This window comes from Myotis brandtii, unplaced genomic scaffold, assembly GCF_000412655.1.
Source record: "Myotis brandtii unplaced genomic scaffold, ASM41265v1 scaffold725, whole genome shotgun sequence".
NCBI classification, from domain to species: Eukaryota; Metazoa; Chordata; class Mammalia; order Chiroptera; family Vespertilionidae; genus Myotis; species Myotis brandtii.
Window position 1 is genome coordinate 594,263 of NW_005370862.1, and position 15,579 is coordinate 609,841.

The window sequence follows — 15,579 nt, forward strand, 5'->3', positions numbered from 1 at the left end:
CCCCATCGGCTCCCAGCAGGAAGGCTGGATCTGGAGCTGTGCTGAGCCACGTCTGAGCCTCCTCTTGAAGAGCAGGCAGCCTGCTGCGGTCGTGCGGCTGCTTGTGATCATCTTCATGTTCCCTGTGACGGGAAGCAGATTGTACACAGAAGCTTCTAATGTGTTTCCTGCTTATTTTCCCTAGTTCGACACGTGTCAGGACTAACTCATGAACGACAGCAGCTGATGGAGATTCTTCCCTAAGGAATCCCCTGTTGAGGTTTCTCTTTGCCTGGTTAGGTTGCTTTATTACCTGTTCCCTCATGCGCATTCCTCCTGCATCCTGCCTGTGGGCAAAGAGAGGGGTCACTTAAAAAGCTGTATCTGGCCCTGGCCGGTTTGGCTCAGTGGATGGAGCGTCGGCCTGTGGACTGAAGGGTCCCGGGTTCGATTCCGGTCAAGGGCATGTGCCTTGGTTGCGGGCACATCCCCGGTGGGGGATGTGCAGGAGGCAGCTGATCGATGTTTCTCTCTCATCAATGTTTCTAACTCTCTATCCCTCTCCCTTCCTCTCTGTAAAAAATCAATAAAATATATTTAAAAAAAGAAAGAGTAATAAACAAATCCGGCCCGGCCCGCGTGGCTCCGTGGCTGAGCATTGGCCCATGAACATGGAGGTCAGGGCTCGATTCCTGGTCGGGGCACATGCCCAGGTTTCTGGCTCGATCCCCAGTGTGGGGCGTGCAAGGAGGCAGCTGGTCGATGATTCTCTTCATCATTCTACCCTCTCTCTCCCTCACCCTCCCCCTCTCTGAAAAAAAACAAACAAACATATTTTAAAAAAATAAAGAAAATCTAAATGAACAAGCTGGTGAAGGGCTTGGTTCAGTCATGTACGAGAGTCCACATTGCATATTTCATCATAAAAACAGAAGTGAGGGCGTGGAAGGATGCGATGTTTTGCTCTGGGTGCTGAAAACGGTACATCATCATTAATCAGTCAGCGTCCCTGCGACAGTTCTTGTTAAAGCACTTACATCGCTATTAAAGGTTTTTAAAAATTTTCATTTAAACAAGTAAACAGTGACCAAGATTTAGCATTTGAATTATAGGACAAATCATACTGGAATAAGACGAACCGCCACGCCAGGGGGTACAGCGCTGTCAGAGCTTAACTTTGCGAAGCCCGCTGAGCCAAGACCAGTGTCATAGGTAACGTTTAGACACTGCGACTTGAGCAAAGGGCTTCATTTGCGCCTTTTTGAAAGTGGGTTTTCCGGTGATGCTTTTCACATGTTACATTCAGACACCGTGATTTCCGCCTGTTTCTTTTATCTTGCACTCGCTAATGTCCCCCGATTAAGTCTGCGTGTAATTGTCTGGGTTTTTCATGGGCAAAACCTCGCCACCTTCCCCAGGACCTGGAGAGCTCACCTCCCCGACCGCCTCGGATTGGGTCTAATTGAAATGCCAGCCCCACGGAGGGGCCGGAGCGGAGTGTGTAATTATGTAATTTCCTCTTGATCTTTCAGAGTCTTCCTGCGAGCGATTAATCAGTATGCAGATATGCTGAACAAAAAATTCCTGGATCAAGCCAACTTCGAGCTGCAGGTGAGAGAAGAAAGGCAGGCGGACGTGACCTTGGTCGGGAAGCCGTGTTACCGCAAATTGCTCCTCTGAGCGCCATCTTTTCTTTCTAATCCGCACACCAAGGTGTGGACATGGTGGTTACAGTGTGTCCTGTTGGAACCCAGGCTTGAACGTTGTGCCTTCTGGGTATTTGCTCCATTTAGTAAAGAAGAGGGTGGAGCTGTGGCAAAGAGCAAGTACTGGATCGGGGACAAGGAGGGACATGGCAGGGAGGCCACGGGGTCTCGGGAGTGTGGCTGCCAGGGTTTTCTCAGAGCCTCTAAGGTGGTGGTGAGAGGCCGGCAAGTGGCTTTGCACCCCTGAGCTCAGCGTGAAACCCAGGCACGGAGAGGAGAGAGATTGCCCTACGCGTGTGGCAGAGCTGGCGTCGGAGTGCCGGGGACTGAGCCCACGCTCAGCCAGGAGCCCCACCCGGGGCGGCCGGCTGGCAGCTGGGGAGAGGGCCCATGGTTTGAAACGTTCCCTAGGGCAGTGGCTCTCAGCCTTGGCTGCACATCAGAATCACCTGGGAATCTTTTTAAAATTCTGATTTCCGGGCCTCATCCTCTGGAAATTCTGTTTCTTTGTTACTCATGTTGTGGCCTCACCCCATAACAAAGAAACAGAATTTCCGGAGGATGAGGCCCAGAAATCAGGATTTTAAAAAGATTCCCAGATGATTCTAATGTGCAGCCAAGGTTGAGAGCCACTGCCCTCGGGCGCTGGGCAGACGAGGTGCCCGCGTGGCCGGCCGCTGCTGAGCCGCTAACCCTCTGCGCCGTCGCTTTCAGCTCTGGAACAACTACTTCCACCTGGCGGTCGCGTTCCTCTCCCAGGAGTCCCTGCAGCTTGAGAACTTCTCAAGCGCCAAGAGAGTCAAGATCCTGAACAAGTGAGTCTGCCCGGGCAGGCCGATGTCCCCCGGCCTTGCCGTCGGATAGAGAGTTAGCCCCCAGGCCACTCACTGCGGTGAGGGGTTCAGAGGGGGTCTCGGCGGTGGCAGCGGCTCAGCCGTCCTCGGATTCTGTGAGTGTGTGACTTCCCGCCCAGCCCTGTGCCGCCAGAGGCTTGAGCCCAGGAAAACTCAGCACAGCCGGCTGGGGGTGGGTCGTGAAGCTGGGCTGGAAGGTAATGTCCTCGGGGGACCAGCCTGTCCCTCTAGGGAGGGGCTGAGGCTTCACGTTCAGATTCTCCATCCGGGACTGGCCTGCATCAGCCGCCCTCCTGCTGCACAGGATGGGCAGGGGTGTCGGCACGGAGGCCTCACCCTCAGGTGGCTGCGGGCTGGGGTTTTGACTCCCCTGTGACTTCCCAGCCACATGCAGTGGCCTGCACTCAGGGGGCCCGGCCCGTCAGCTGACAGGAGGAGGACGAGCGGCTGGAAAACCGAAAGCTGTAGCTAATCCCACCAGTTATTACGTTTAACACCATCAGCCTTTTCCTCGGGCAATAAAGGGAAAGGTAAATTGCTCACCAGCTCATAAAGGCTCATCTTCTGCAGCCTCAGGATTCTGTTTACTCTGGAAACATACACCCTCCCCGCCCACGGGGAGGAAAATTAGCATTTGTTTTTCTGGTAAACAAAAAACTTGGGGGAATATCTGCTGAGAGTAGGCGGTGCCAAGCCCTCCCTCGCACTGAACTTGATGAAGAAGGAGGAAGGGGGGGCATTGGAGGAGGCGGCCCTGTTCTGAGTGTAGACACCAGGGCTCACTGTTCTGGGGCGTGGGAGGTCACTAGGGTCTGCAGGGCCTGATGCTAACAACAGGCACGGAAAACACCACCCCCCCTCTTGGGCCAAGGAGCTGGGCTCTCTCACCTGCCCTTAGAGAATGAAGACAGTGACACAGTGACATTCTCTCATTACTCTCACCACCTCCCCCAAGTCCCACGGTGGGAGGGGTGGGGGGGAGGTAGTGTGTGGTGATGAGTAAGTGTGGTTCCCAGCTCCTTCCATCCCCTTTGGTGGCAAAGGAAAGAGCGCCGTTTCCTCTTTATGCGTCTCAGGGATGGAAGACGGGGTCGCACTTACAAATAACCTGGTCTGATTTTCACGTGCCCTGAGAGTGACCGGGCGCTTTTCCCCTTCCTGCCTTTCAGGTATGGAGACATGAGGAGACAGATCGGCTTCGAGATCAGGGACATGTGGTACAACCTCGGTGAGTCTCGGCCATCGGGTGGACTGTCTCCCGTCCGAGGTGGGAGTCGGCATTGGCCTTGTTCATCAGCATTGGGGCATCTACAAATGTCCATGGCTTCTGCTCCTTGGGGAAAAATTGCTGTTCGTTGCCAGAACTCTTTTCAGGAAGTAAGAGCTGGGAGGCCAAGTGAAAGGAGGAGAATCTGGTGGGCGGGGCACATAGAAGCGTCTGGAAAGCACTCCCATGTCAGGCGTCCACAGCTCAGCCTTGGGCGCCAGGAACATCCCCCCACCGCCTCACGCATCCAAGCACGTAGCTCATCCTACTGTTACACGTGCCATCACATTGGACTCCGTGTCATCTACTCTGCCTTCCCAAGGGTCTAGTCCCCACTCCAAACCCAACCCGGTTTTAGGTCCGCTGCACCAGGTGGTGGCGGCTCAGCATGCTCGCGCCATCAGAGCACTAGGGACATGCGTGTTGAAGGTAAGGAATCCATGTAGGCGTGTATTACTATTCACTTCCCTCTTGGTACTGCTTTGGCTGCCTCACGTAAGTTGGGGTATGTTGTGTTCTCATTGTCTTTTGTCTCCGATGTTTCCTCATTTCCCTTTTGATTTCTTCTTTGGCCTATTGGTTGTTGAGAGTATGTTTTTTTTGTTTGTTTTAAATCTATTTTATTGACTTTTTACAGAGAGGAAGGGAGAGGGATAGAGAGTTAGAAACATCAATGAGAGAGAAACATCGATCAGCTGCCTCCTGCACACCCCTTACTGGGGATGTGCCCACAACCAAGGTACATGCCCTTGACCGGAATCGAACCTGGGACCCTTCAGTCCGCAGGCCGACACTCTATCCACTGAGCCAAACCGGTTAGGGCGAGAGTATGTTTTATTGGTGTTTTTTTGTTTGTTTTTTCTTGTTGATAGGATTGCAGATGTGTCCCCCCCCCCGTTACCCCCATTTGCCTTTGTCTTCCCAGCCCCTACCAGCCCCCACTTTACCCACCTCAAGGGCCTTCCTTCTGGATGGTTAAGTCCTGGCAGAGCCCTGACCACGGAGCTCGGCGCTGGCCCCGGCCAGTCCCCCGTATTCAGGGCCAGGGTGTCTCCAAGGTGAGGCGCCGCGCCCTGTAGCGTATTTTTCCACCCCGGCGCCCACAGCCACTTGTCAGCGCCTGTCCCTCCAGCCGGGAGCGTCAAAGCCGCCGTGACCAGCAGAGCGCTCCGTGACACTCAAGTTGTGGTTGATGAACAACTCGCTGTCACTGTCAACTATTTTCTGAAACATTGGCTCTGACATTTTTGGGCAAAACACAAGAAAAGTGTCACCGGAGAGACTGGGGATAATGGCGTTTTTAAGAGAATGGCTCGCAGCTGTTACACGCCTTTCAGAAACACGGAGCGTCTGGGAAGTGATGAGAATCCCCTGAGTCTGGCCTTAGTCACAATATTAATTATTCAGTAAAAGCTGAACCTCAGATTTTTATTATATTCGGATTCCTCATCAAAGGTTATAGTTTGTGACTGTGTCCACCCCATTCAAATGTTAGAAATATATTAAGTTAGACTAAGAGGAGGATTATGTAGCATGTGAAGTATAGTTATTTATAAGAGCCAGATTTGTTTAATGGTTCTCTGTCTAGAAATCCGTATCAAATAGCGGAGTTACAAACGAAACTAAGTTCTTTAGACTATCGATTCTATTTTCTGAGTGTGTAAAATTACTATTAAGGTTGATTAACTGGATAAATTGCTGGTGTTAATAACACAAAATGCCTCAAATAATTCAAGCGTTTAATTCTTGCGCATTCTTCTAGCATATGTTGGAAATGAAATGATATAAATTGTAATGGGGTGAAATGAAAATATTTCAAGATTTTTGACACTAAAGAGGGTAGAACTTTAAATATATATATATATTTTACTGATACCAGAGAGGAAGGGAAAGGGAGAGACAGAAACATCAATGATGAGAGAGGGTCATTGATGGGCTGCCTTCTGCATATCCTCTACTGGGGATCGAGCCCGCAACCCGGGCATGTGCCCTGACCAGGAATTGAACCGTGACCTCCTGGTTCATAGGTCGGTGCTCAACCACTGAGCCACCCCGGCCGGGTGGAAACCTCCTCTTTATAAGATGCCAGAGCTAGAGAGGATGGGATCATCTGCTCAGACGCCCTCGCCTTATCCTGTACTCATTGTCCGCAAATTGAGAAGCGGGTGTTGCGTCTCCCAGCCCCGCTCCTTTCGCTGTGGGCTCACATCATGTACGTGTGAAACGGTGTTGGTCTCCTCTAACAGAAGTCAGGGCTACAGACTTCGTATTGGATGTTCTAGTGGCTTCAGTTACAACAATCAGGACACCGTCCACTTCTCCCATGCAAGGCTGGGCGTGTCCATGATGCCCCCGGATGACATGGATGCCTCTTCATTCCCACGCCCCCGGCACCCACATCTCGTGGCCTGTGTCCTTGTGTCCACTGAAGCCCAGTCCAGAATCCGTTTTTAAAGACTTTTCTAACGAATGGGTGTCTTTACTCAAGGTCAGCACAAGATAAAGTTCATTCCGGAAATGGTCGGCCCCATGTTGGAGATGACGCTGATCCCCGAGACGGAGCTGCGAAAGGCCACCATCCCCATCTTCTTCGACATGATGCAGTGTGAGTTCCACTCCACGCGCACCTTCCAGATGGTAAGGGTGTGTGTTTGTGTGTGTGGGTGTGTGGGGGTGGGTGTGGGGGTGGGGGCGAGTCTGAAAACCTTGAGAAAGACGCAGGTGGTTCTGGCGTCCATGGCGCTCGCTGGAGACCCTGCTTCCCCACACTCGGGAGGGCCCCGCCCAGGACTTCCTGCTGCAGGGCCTGCCCCTGCTCTCAGCTGTGGGAGAACTGTCTCCGTGTTTAGCTTTTCTTACTCATTTTGTCTGGACCTGCTCAGCCACCTCGGCGTAGGCGCCAGAGCGTTTGCTCCGATTCGCTGTGTCCTCTCAGACCCGCTGCGCCTTGCCAGCGTCTGTTATCTTAAACCAGGGTCGGACCTTGTTCCTCCGAGGGCCGTTTGGATGTTTATAACTTCCTCCGCGGGCCACACACAATTATCCACGTAAAATTAGCCTGCTCAAGGCGGTCAGACATTTCACTAACTCACCCCTCACGCCTTGGGAGGGCCAGACCAAGTGATTTCGAGGGCCTTACCTGGCGCGAGGGCCGGACGTTCCCACCCCTGTTTTAAAGTCCAAAGGCTCGACTTTCGTTCTCCTAACGGGGTCCCTGAGCCGGGCGGTGGCGCGAATGTCAGTTCCTGGATGAAAGCGTGTGCGAGGGGCTCCGAGCACGCAGGCTCGGCAGGAAGGACAGCCCGAGCCATTGGCCCTTGAGAAGTAGCAGCACCCCTTCCTGGGTCCCGTGGAAGCCCGTGAGGGGCCTATGTAGTCACGGGTGGGCACCCACGCATGTGCTCAGACACGCAGTGGTGTGCTCAGTCACACACGCACATGCTCGGACACACAGTGGTGTGCTCAGTCACACACGCATGTGCTCGGACACACAGTGGTGTGCTCAGTCACACACATGTGCTCGGACACACAGTGGTGTGCTCAGACACACACATGTGCTCGGACACCAGTGGCGTGCTCAGTCACACACGCATGTGCTCGGACACACAGTGGCGTGCTCAGTCACACACATGTGCTCGGACACACAGTGGTGTGCTCAGACACACACATGTGCTCGGACACCAGTGGCGTGCTCAGTCACACACGCATGTGCTCGGACACACAGTGGCGTGCTCAGTCACACACATGTGCTCGGACACACAGTGGTGTGCTCAGACACACACATGTGCTCGGACACCAGTGGCGTGCTCAGTCACACACGCATGTGCTCGGACACACAGTGGCGTATGTGCTCGGCACAGTGGTGTGCTCAGACACACACGCATGTGCTCGACACACAGTGGTGTGCTCAGACACACACGCATGTGCTCGGACACCAGTGGCGTGCTCAGTCATACATGCACGTGCTCGGACATGCAGTGGCGTGCTCAGTCACACACACACACGTGCTCGGACATGCAGTGGCATGCTCAGACACACACGCATGTGCTCGGACACGCAGTGGCGTGCTCAGTCATGGGCAGGTGGTTTGGCCGTGATGCTTTGCAGAAGCCAAGACAAGGATCCAGGCGAGAGGGCGTCCTCTGCCTGGAAGCCCTTTGGTTAAACATGGCAGCATTTCAAGGGAGGGAACAGTGACTTCACGTAGATTTTAAGGAATTTTGAGAAAAATTCCTACATTGAAGGGAAATGAACCTGTCCCTCATGCTGGCATGACTGTGGCGGGAGCGAGGATTTACAGGGGTTTCCCTCCCCGCCTGCACTCCCTACTCGATGGAGCTTTGCGCAGTTTGCGGGTACAGTTCCCCGGTGTGCTCAGTCACACACACACACGTGCTCGGACATGCAGTGGCATGCTCAGTCACACACGCATGTGCTCGGACACGCAGTGGCGTGCTCGCTACTGGGCAGGTGGTTTGGCCGTGATGCTTTGCAGAAGCCAAGACAAGGATCCAGGCGAGAGGGCGTCCTCTGCCTGGAAGCCCTTTGGTTAAACATGGCAGCATTTCAAGGGAGGGAACAGTGACTTCACGTAGATTTTAAGGAATTTTGAGAAAAATTCCTACATTGAAGGGAAATGAACCTGTCCCTCATGCTGGCATGACTGTGGCGGGAGCGAGGATTTACAGGGGTTTCCCTCCCCGCCTGCACTCCCTACTCGATGGAGCTTTGCGCAGTTTGCGGGTACAGTTCCCCGGTCATTCGTCACCGCGATTGCCTGCAGGTGGGGGTAGCCATGAAGAATGGCCGTGCTGCTCCCTGGAATGAAAGCAAGGTGCAGAGCTAGAGGGACCTCGGCTCCGCCTCGGAGTTGAGTTTTAGACACAGAAGTCAGGTGGACCGAGGTTCCTAGCTTAGGCGGTTACCATCTGCGCTTTGAACAAGCTACTAAGTCTCCAATACAGAGCTGCAAAATGGGTGTAAACATAAATGTACTCGAAAGGGGTGTTGTGAGAAGTAAAATCAAACCCATAAAACCCACCTTCCCTCCCTCGCTCCCTCCCTCCCTCCCTCCCTCCTTCCCTCTTTCCTTCCTCCCTTTCTCTCTCTCTCCCCAGGGGTGAGTATGATTTCCTCACGTTCACTATTGGTCAGAATGGAGAGTCTGTTGTGGAAGGACAGCTGTGTTTGTCCCTCTGGCCCACCCTCTGCCTTTGTGCCAATGTAACTGCAATGTTGTCAACATTATCCACATTCTCTCGTTCTTTTTGTTGGACAACATACCAAAGATAGCAGCTCACCGTGCTGCTAACGGGCTGGCGTAACCTTTCATGAAATGCCTCAGCCACCCTCCTCTTCATCCCCTTGGGCTGGGCACGTAGGCTGCGTGCAGATCGTCTCTTCTCCAAATAAACGTGCAGCAAGCACACGCATGCGTGCGTCCCGTGGTTCCGAAGGGGACATTCCAGAGGGTGGGTGCTGCTGGGCTTCTCTGTGGCCTGGTCGGCGCTCCCACCGCCAGGTTCTCACTGGCTGACTCACCCTCTTTCCCTGTCAGCGTTGCGCCTGCGTTGTGGGTGCCCAGGCAGCAGGGAGACGAGAGTGCCTCCGAGAACCTCAGCTTGGTGTCCACTCTGGCTGTGCCCTCCGGGGTGACCCCTGCCTGCCCTCATTGACCACAGGGACGACAGCCCCCCTCCATTGTCTGTCCTGTTCCTGGGGCCTCGGTGATGTCTCTGTCCCGTGCATGTGGCCCCTCTGTTCTGCGTCTCCACGCGGCAAAAGTCTTCTCTGCCTCTTCCATTCTCCTTGAGAGCTTCCGACGCTCTGGCCGCCCTGGGCCTCCCAGCCTCTCCGTCACTCCGTCGTGACCTGGTGTCCCCCTGTTCTTACAGGCGGCCCCGTGCCTCTCTCCTCTCCTGTCCCCGAGTCCCAGCGGACACGTTCTCTGGTCTCTTTCTTTGCAGAGAAAACAGCAATTGTGCTCACCGTCCCCTGGGCCCTGAGGGGCTGTTTACACTTAAACTAGAACTTTGGGGGATATTGATTTTTTCTTTTTCAAAGGAGAGATTCTCCGTGTGAGCTTTCAGCATCTGCTCAGCCAACCTGAGAGCTTTGGGCATCTGAGTCTTAGCAGCGCTTAGATCATTCATGCAGACCTGCCGGGCCATGGGGCCCCGTGGCTCCCCTCGCCCCACCTCCCTGAGTCCCCTGCCCCCCAGTTGGGTACCCCTTCCCGTCTCAGACTCACCGGGTTCTGCTTCCTGCGAGAAGCACACTTCTCCTCTCCTGGCACCTGCTCAAAGAGTCCCATTTGTTACGTCTTTGGAAAATACGGAACACACAGCTGAGCGTGGCTGCAAATGACCGTGGGGGCTCTAGGCCATTAATAAAAAGGGACTGGAAAGGGCTGCACAGCAAAATAAGATTTCCTGTCACGGAGCTGTTCCGGCCATCTCTGCGCGGGTCCGGAAAGTGCGCCAGGACTTCCGGAAACTCCCGGTGGCGGTAAGGCCTCCGCACATGAGTGGTCTCGGTGCCCGCGCTGTGCCCGCATTGCCGTGTGAGTGCCGGCCCGCGCCCAAGGTGCGCCAGGACTTCCGGAAACTCCTGGGTGGCGGTAAGGCCTCCGCACATGAGTGATCTCTGTGCCCGCGCTGTGCCCGTGTTGCCGTGTGAGTGCCGGCCCACGCCCGCGTTGGTAACCAGAAGCAAGTAGTTGAATGACCCGAGTGGGTGTGGTCAGCTTTTGCTACTTGATGGGGAAGCCGATGCCTTTTGCTCTGGAAGATGAATGTGAACGCATTTGGTGGCGATTTTGTCCGGTTTATTCTCCAGTTCGTTGGGATTGTGCTGGTTGCTGTATTTTGATTTCAATTTCAGAGTCATACCCGAGTCTGTCCTTTTGGATGCTTAAAGGGGAAACACGGACAAGATTAGGCTATTATTTCATTAAAGCACAGACCCGAAGCGGTTGGAGAGATCATGGAAACCCTTACCCTTGACTCCAAGAGTTCTAATCCCATTACATTCTGTTCTTAAAAGCCCTCCAGTCCACAGGTGCCCAAACTCCTAGCATCTTCTTTAACCAAATGGAATGGGACTCGCTGTGGGGCGTGTTCCCGGCGTGGGCCATCACTGCAGGCAGCCGGGAGCCCCTCCGAGATCCGGTCACGCACCTGCCTGAGGTGCTGCCCAGTGAGCAGCTGCCAGCCTGGGGCCCGGCCAGGCCGCTCGGGTTTGGGGCCTCAGAGCCTCTGGCCTCCGGAGTATTTCACAGAAACTTCAAGGCCAGCGAGCCGCCTGCTCGTTGGACACGGAAGGACGTGGAGATGTTAGAATGTGGGATGTGGAGCGCCAAAGACTAATTAAGTGTGTAATTAAGTTTACGAGCGGTTAAGCAAGGACTGCAGGACACATGAAAACATTAGTGTGTCTGAGCGGAGTGACAGACTGCGGGAATCGATGCTCCGTGGGTGTCACCACACGAGCCCGCACCCAGGTTGGTGGCGAGCAGCTGCCCTCTGCCCAGCCACGCCCGTTGCTTCTCTCGGGCCACGTTTTCCACGCAGACACGGCTCAGTGGTTCCTCCCGCTCACCCCTCCTGTCCCTGCCACGGCCGGGGGCGTGGTCCTGCCCTCTCCCGGGAAGGGCTTGGTCCCGCCTGCAGGGTCAGAAGCCGGGACTCCGATTCCTGGACTCCTGGACGCTCCCTGCTGCCAGGGGGGCCCTGAGGCCTCGGTCCTATGTCCGGTAGCTCATCAGCATCTTGAAGACCAGGAGGAAGCAGAGCGCGCTGGGCAGCGTCAGTGCCGCCATCGCTCAGGTTCACCTGCCACAGACGCCTAGCATGTTCCCAGATCAGCTGCCCCGGCTCTGGGCAACCTCTAGGCGCCATATCCGCCGGGCAAGTATTAGGCAAACCTTCCCTGCCCAGCCCAGTTGCCCAACTTGCTCGCACATATCCCAGGCAGGTGGCTGCAAAGGGCAGGCCTGGCTGCATCCATTTATAAGTGCACGTAGGCCTTTCGTACACTTCACACTTCCAGCCAGACGACAGCCTTCACCCCAAACACGGACATGCTTCTCAACCACATGGAACGAGCTTTGGACTATCCCCGGCGGAGACCCTTCGCCCCAGGACCGCTTACGTTGGAGCCGGTAACCCCAGGTTAGCCGAGGCACTGAGCAAGGCTTCCTTTCCACGTAAATTTAATTAACAACGATGTCCGTACCCCTGCGAGCAGCCCCGCTCCTCCACGTTCAATGTGACCGCACCTTCCAAAAGCACTGCCTCACGTGGCCTCTTCCGCTCCGTGTGCTCGGACGGCAGCTGGCTCGGACGCACAGGGTGCTCTGTGCAGTAGTTTCAGTCGGATGCCCTGTGGGTATTTTTATTATTTTTTAAATTTATTTCAGAGAGAGGAAGGGAGAGGGAGAAGGAGAGAGAAACATCCATGATGAGAGAGAATCATGGATCGGCTGCCTCGTGCACGTCCCCTGCTGGGGATCGAGCCCACAACCTGGGCATGTGCCCTGACCGGGAATAGAACTGTGACCTCCTGGTTCATAGGTTGAAGCTCAACCACTAAGACACACTAGCCAGGCCCCTGTGGGTATTTTTTTTTAATTTTTAAAAATTGATTTCAGAGCAGAAGGGAGAGGGGGAGAGAGAGAGAGAGAGAGAGAGAGAGAGAAGAAACATCTATGAGAGAGAATCATGGATCAGCTGCCTCCTGCACGCCCCACACTGGGAATCAAGCCAACAACCCTGGCATGTGCCCCGCCGGGAATTGAACTGGGACCTCCTGGCTCCTAGGTGGACGCTCAACCCCTGAGCCACGCCAGCCAGGCCCCGGTGGGTATTTTGTATGATATTGACTATTCAGAAAGAGAGGAAAATGCTTGGACTGATTTCACTTATCACACAAGGGAGCTCCTGCCCCCTTTCCAGCAATAAATAAACTCGCTAATTTCCTCAGCCCGTGGGGAACCTATTGCAGATGACCCAGCAGCAGGCCGGTTCGGGGATAATCCACGCGACGTATGCAGCCAGCTCTGCTCTGCCAGCACGCACTCTCTCCCCTTCAGTCGGGCAGCTTCACTTCGTTCCCATTACCGCCTTCCCCAGGAACCTGTCTCCAGCGAGTGGCTTCTAGCACCTTCTGGAAAACTCCCCGAGGACCCTGAGATCAGATGCTCGCTGCGGGTCTGTGGGTTGAGTCCTTGCCGGTGGACAGCACGGGGTTGCCAGGTGTTGGTGCAGATGACCTGGTGTAGACCGGAGGTTTGTCAAACGAGGCTCAGCAGGGTGCTCTGATTTACGTATCATTCACGGGCTCTTTTTGGAAGACATCAGCTTCCTCAGGCTCAATCTGATCGGCAGACTAACGAGCCGGGCTCCCCTGCTGCCCTTCCTGGTGGCAGCTCGGTTTACACGGGAGCACAGAAAACATGCCATGCCCAGTTCAGTGCCGTCTGATGAGCTAGGACGAGTTGTCTGGAATGCTCACGTGTGCTTGCCTGCGTGAGGGTCACGCGTGTTTTTCTGCGCTCCCGCTGCCTTCCGTGTTGGGTGCTCATGCCACACAGTGGGATTGACTCGGGCATTTTCATGACATGGAGTCTCATTTTGTGTCTCAGTGATTTCTCCTGAAGCATCAGCCCTCCCCGGACACCGGCGTTCCCAGCGGGGCCTGGCTCGGGAGGTGGGGTTGTGGGAAACGCCAGCCCCGCTGGGAGCAGCCACCTCCCGCACGGGAGCCCTCAAGACCCGCCCTTTGCAGAACGCGCCCCTGTGCAGAGCAGAGGGGTCGCGGGTCATCCAGAGGCCGCTACTTACAATAAAAGCCATCGCATGAGGCTGCAGGTGGAAATGAAAAGCAGGTCACCCTTTCTCCTTCAATAAACCCCTCGCTCCTGTGTTGCTCCCGTCCCTGCTCTGCTGAGGCTAAACAGAACCAAAAGGGGGGGTGGGGCTTGTCGGGGGAGAAGATCAAGGGGGATTGTGGGGATTCGCCGAGGCCCGAGCTCTCACGAGGTTGCGGAGCGCATGAGGTCGAGCGGGAACCAGTGCTTCCTTGTGGGCCCGTGGGCAGCTCCGTTTCATGTGCAGTGGGTGGGACTGGGGCTCGGCCGCGTGGCCGTCGGGGTCAGGCAGGCCTGGGCCCGTGTCCAGGCTCGCCATGGGGCTGCCCAGACCCCCTGCCCTCTGCTCCATGGGGAGCCACAGGCAACGGCCACTGCACCTGCCATGCACAGAGTCCCCAGGGCAGCAGACAGGCCTGCAGGACCTGTGACAAGCATTCAGACACATGTGTTCACGCGTGGCTTGCATGGCCAAGACAGCAGGCGTGTCTTAGCAGCCTGCCAGCCAAACCTTCTGCTGACAGAGTGAGCCCCCCTGGCTGCATGCAGCACCCACTCTACCCAGGAATTTACGTGCACATACATCACATGCACATCATGTGTGGTCCCCTCAGCGTCACCCACGCCAGGTGCTGTCCTAGGTGTTGGGGACACAGCCGTGACCAAGAGAGAAGGAACGTCTTCATCTCCCGCAGCTTAAACTCCGTGGGATCCTGATAATAAGGGGGGGGCTGGGGTGGTTGCCTGGAGACGCAGCGTCTGAGCAGATATGTTCACGGGACCCAGCGACCCTTACATACATGCAGTCCATGGTGTGCTTGCCTCCGGCACCTGAACTCAGCCATGTTTCCTTCAGGCCCTCCTGCCCCTCATGCCTGCCTGGCCAAGGTCGATGGCTGACCTCAGGACCCCCTACACGTGGTGGTCACCTGGCCGGAATCCCAGTCCTCAGGGGGCTCTGAATTCTGTCAGGGAGAGGGGGCTGGGCAGCCAGGATGGGGACACGTGTGTCATTGTCAAGGTTGTATTTCCAGTTCGATCAGCTACGGGGGGGTCATGGAGCCTTGAAAACGTTTACAGACTTGCACCTCACAGATCCCAGTTTTCCCCAAAGCGCGGGTCCGAGGGTCAGGCAGGTGTTGTGACCATTCCTCGCACCGTGGTCTCTGCACGCCCCACCCCAGGCTTTGGGAGGCGTGTGGGTGTGTCTCTGGTGACAGTGCCTCTCTTTGTCTTACAACGTTCTTTCAACCAGAGGGAGGAGTTCCCCGGGGCTCCATTGGGGCCCTGATGTGTTCAGATTCCTGGGGAGCAAACGCCATCTGTCCTTCTCCATCCGTCCTTCTCCGGGAGCCACGGAGCTCTTTTAGATGTTTCTTATTCCTCACAATGAAGTTCGAGGCGTGGTCTCATGGCCTCATGTCACACCGTAAATTTTCCCTCCAGTTTCCCTTCTTTCTCTGGCTCCTGTTCCTGCTCTCAGGATCCGCACGTTTAGACCCCATCAACCGGGGAAGGAAACGCAGGGGGCCCTGGTGACGGGGGACAGTCAGCCATCTCCAGGGGTTGGGGGACAGCGACTCCTAAGTGAAATCCGGCTCCGAGGCGTGGGGGGCTCTCTGAGGGTGATCCCTCACTGATGAGCAGATGCCCATGTGGTGTGTGGGTGTGGCTGTTGGCATCCGTCACAGGATGAAACGCCCACCCCTCTGCTCGCTGACGCGCTCCCTGTGTAATTACAGTTCGAAAACGAGATCATCACCAAGCTGGACCACGAGGTGGAAGGCGGCCGCGGGGACGAGCAGTACAAAGTGCTCTTCGATAAGATGTGAGTGCCGCTCCGCTCCGGGGCGGGGCGGGGGGCGGTGGGGTACTGCGGGCGGAGACAGGGGAGGGGGCCAGCCC

At 55.5% G+C, this 15,579-nt stretch overlaps 1 protein-coding gene across 1 annotated transcript in view; it reads left to right on the forward strand.

Moving 5' to 3' along the window:
• The window catches only part of DOCK1 (dedicator of cytokinesis 1), a 264,303-nt gene that overhangs the window by 212,528 nt on the left and 36,196 nt on the right, over positions 1-15,579 (forward strand). Inside the window, exons 30-34 of the mRNA XM_014530148.1 lie at positions 1,512-1,590; positions 2,400-2,500; positions 3,709-3,767; positions 6,295-6,443; positions 15,417-15,502. Coding sequence (XP_014385634.1) covers positions 1,512-1,590; positions 2,400-2,500; positions 3,709-3,767; positions 6,295-6,443; positions 15,417-15,502 — 474 coding nt within the window. The remainder of the gene's footprint in view (positions 1-1,511; positions 1,591-2,399; positions 2,501-3,708; positions 3,768-6,294; positions 6,444-15,416; positions 15,503-15,579) is intronic.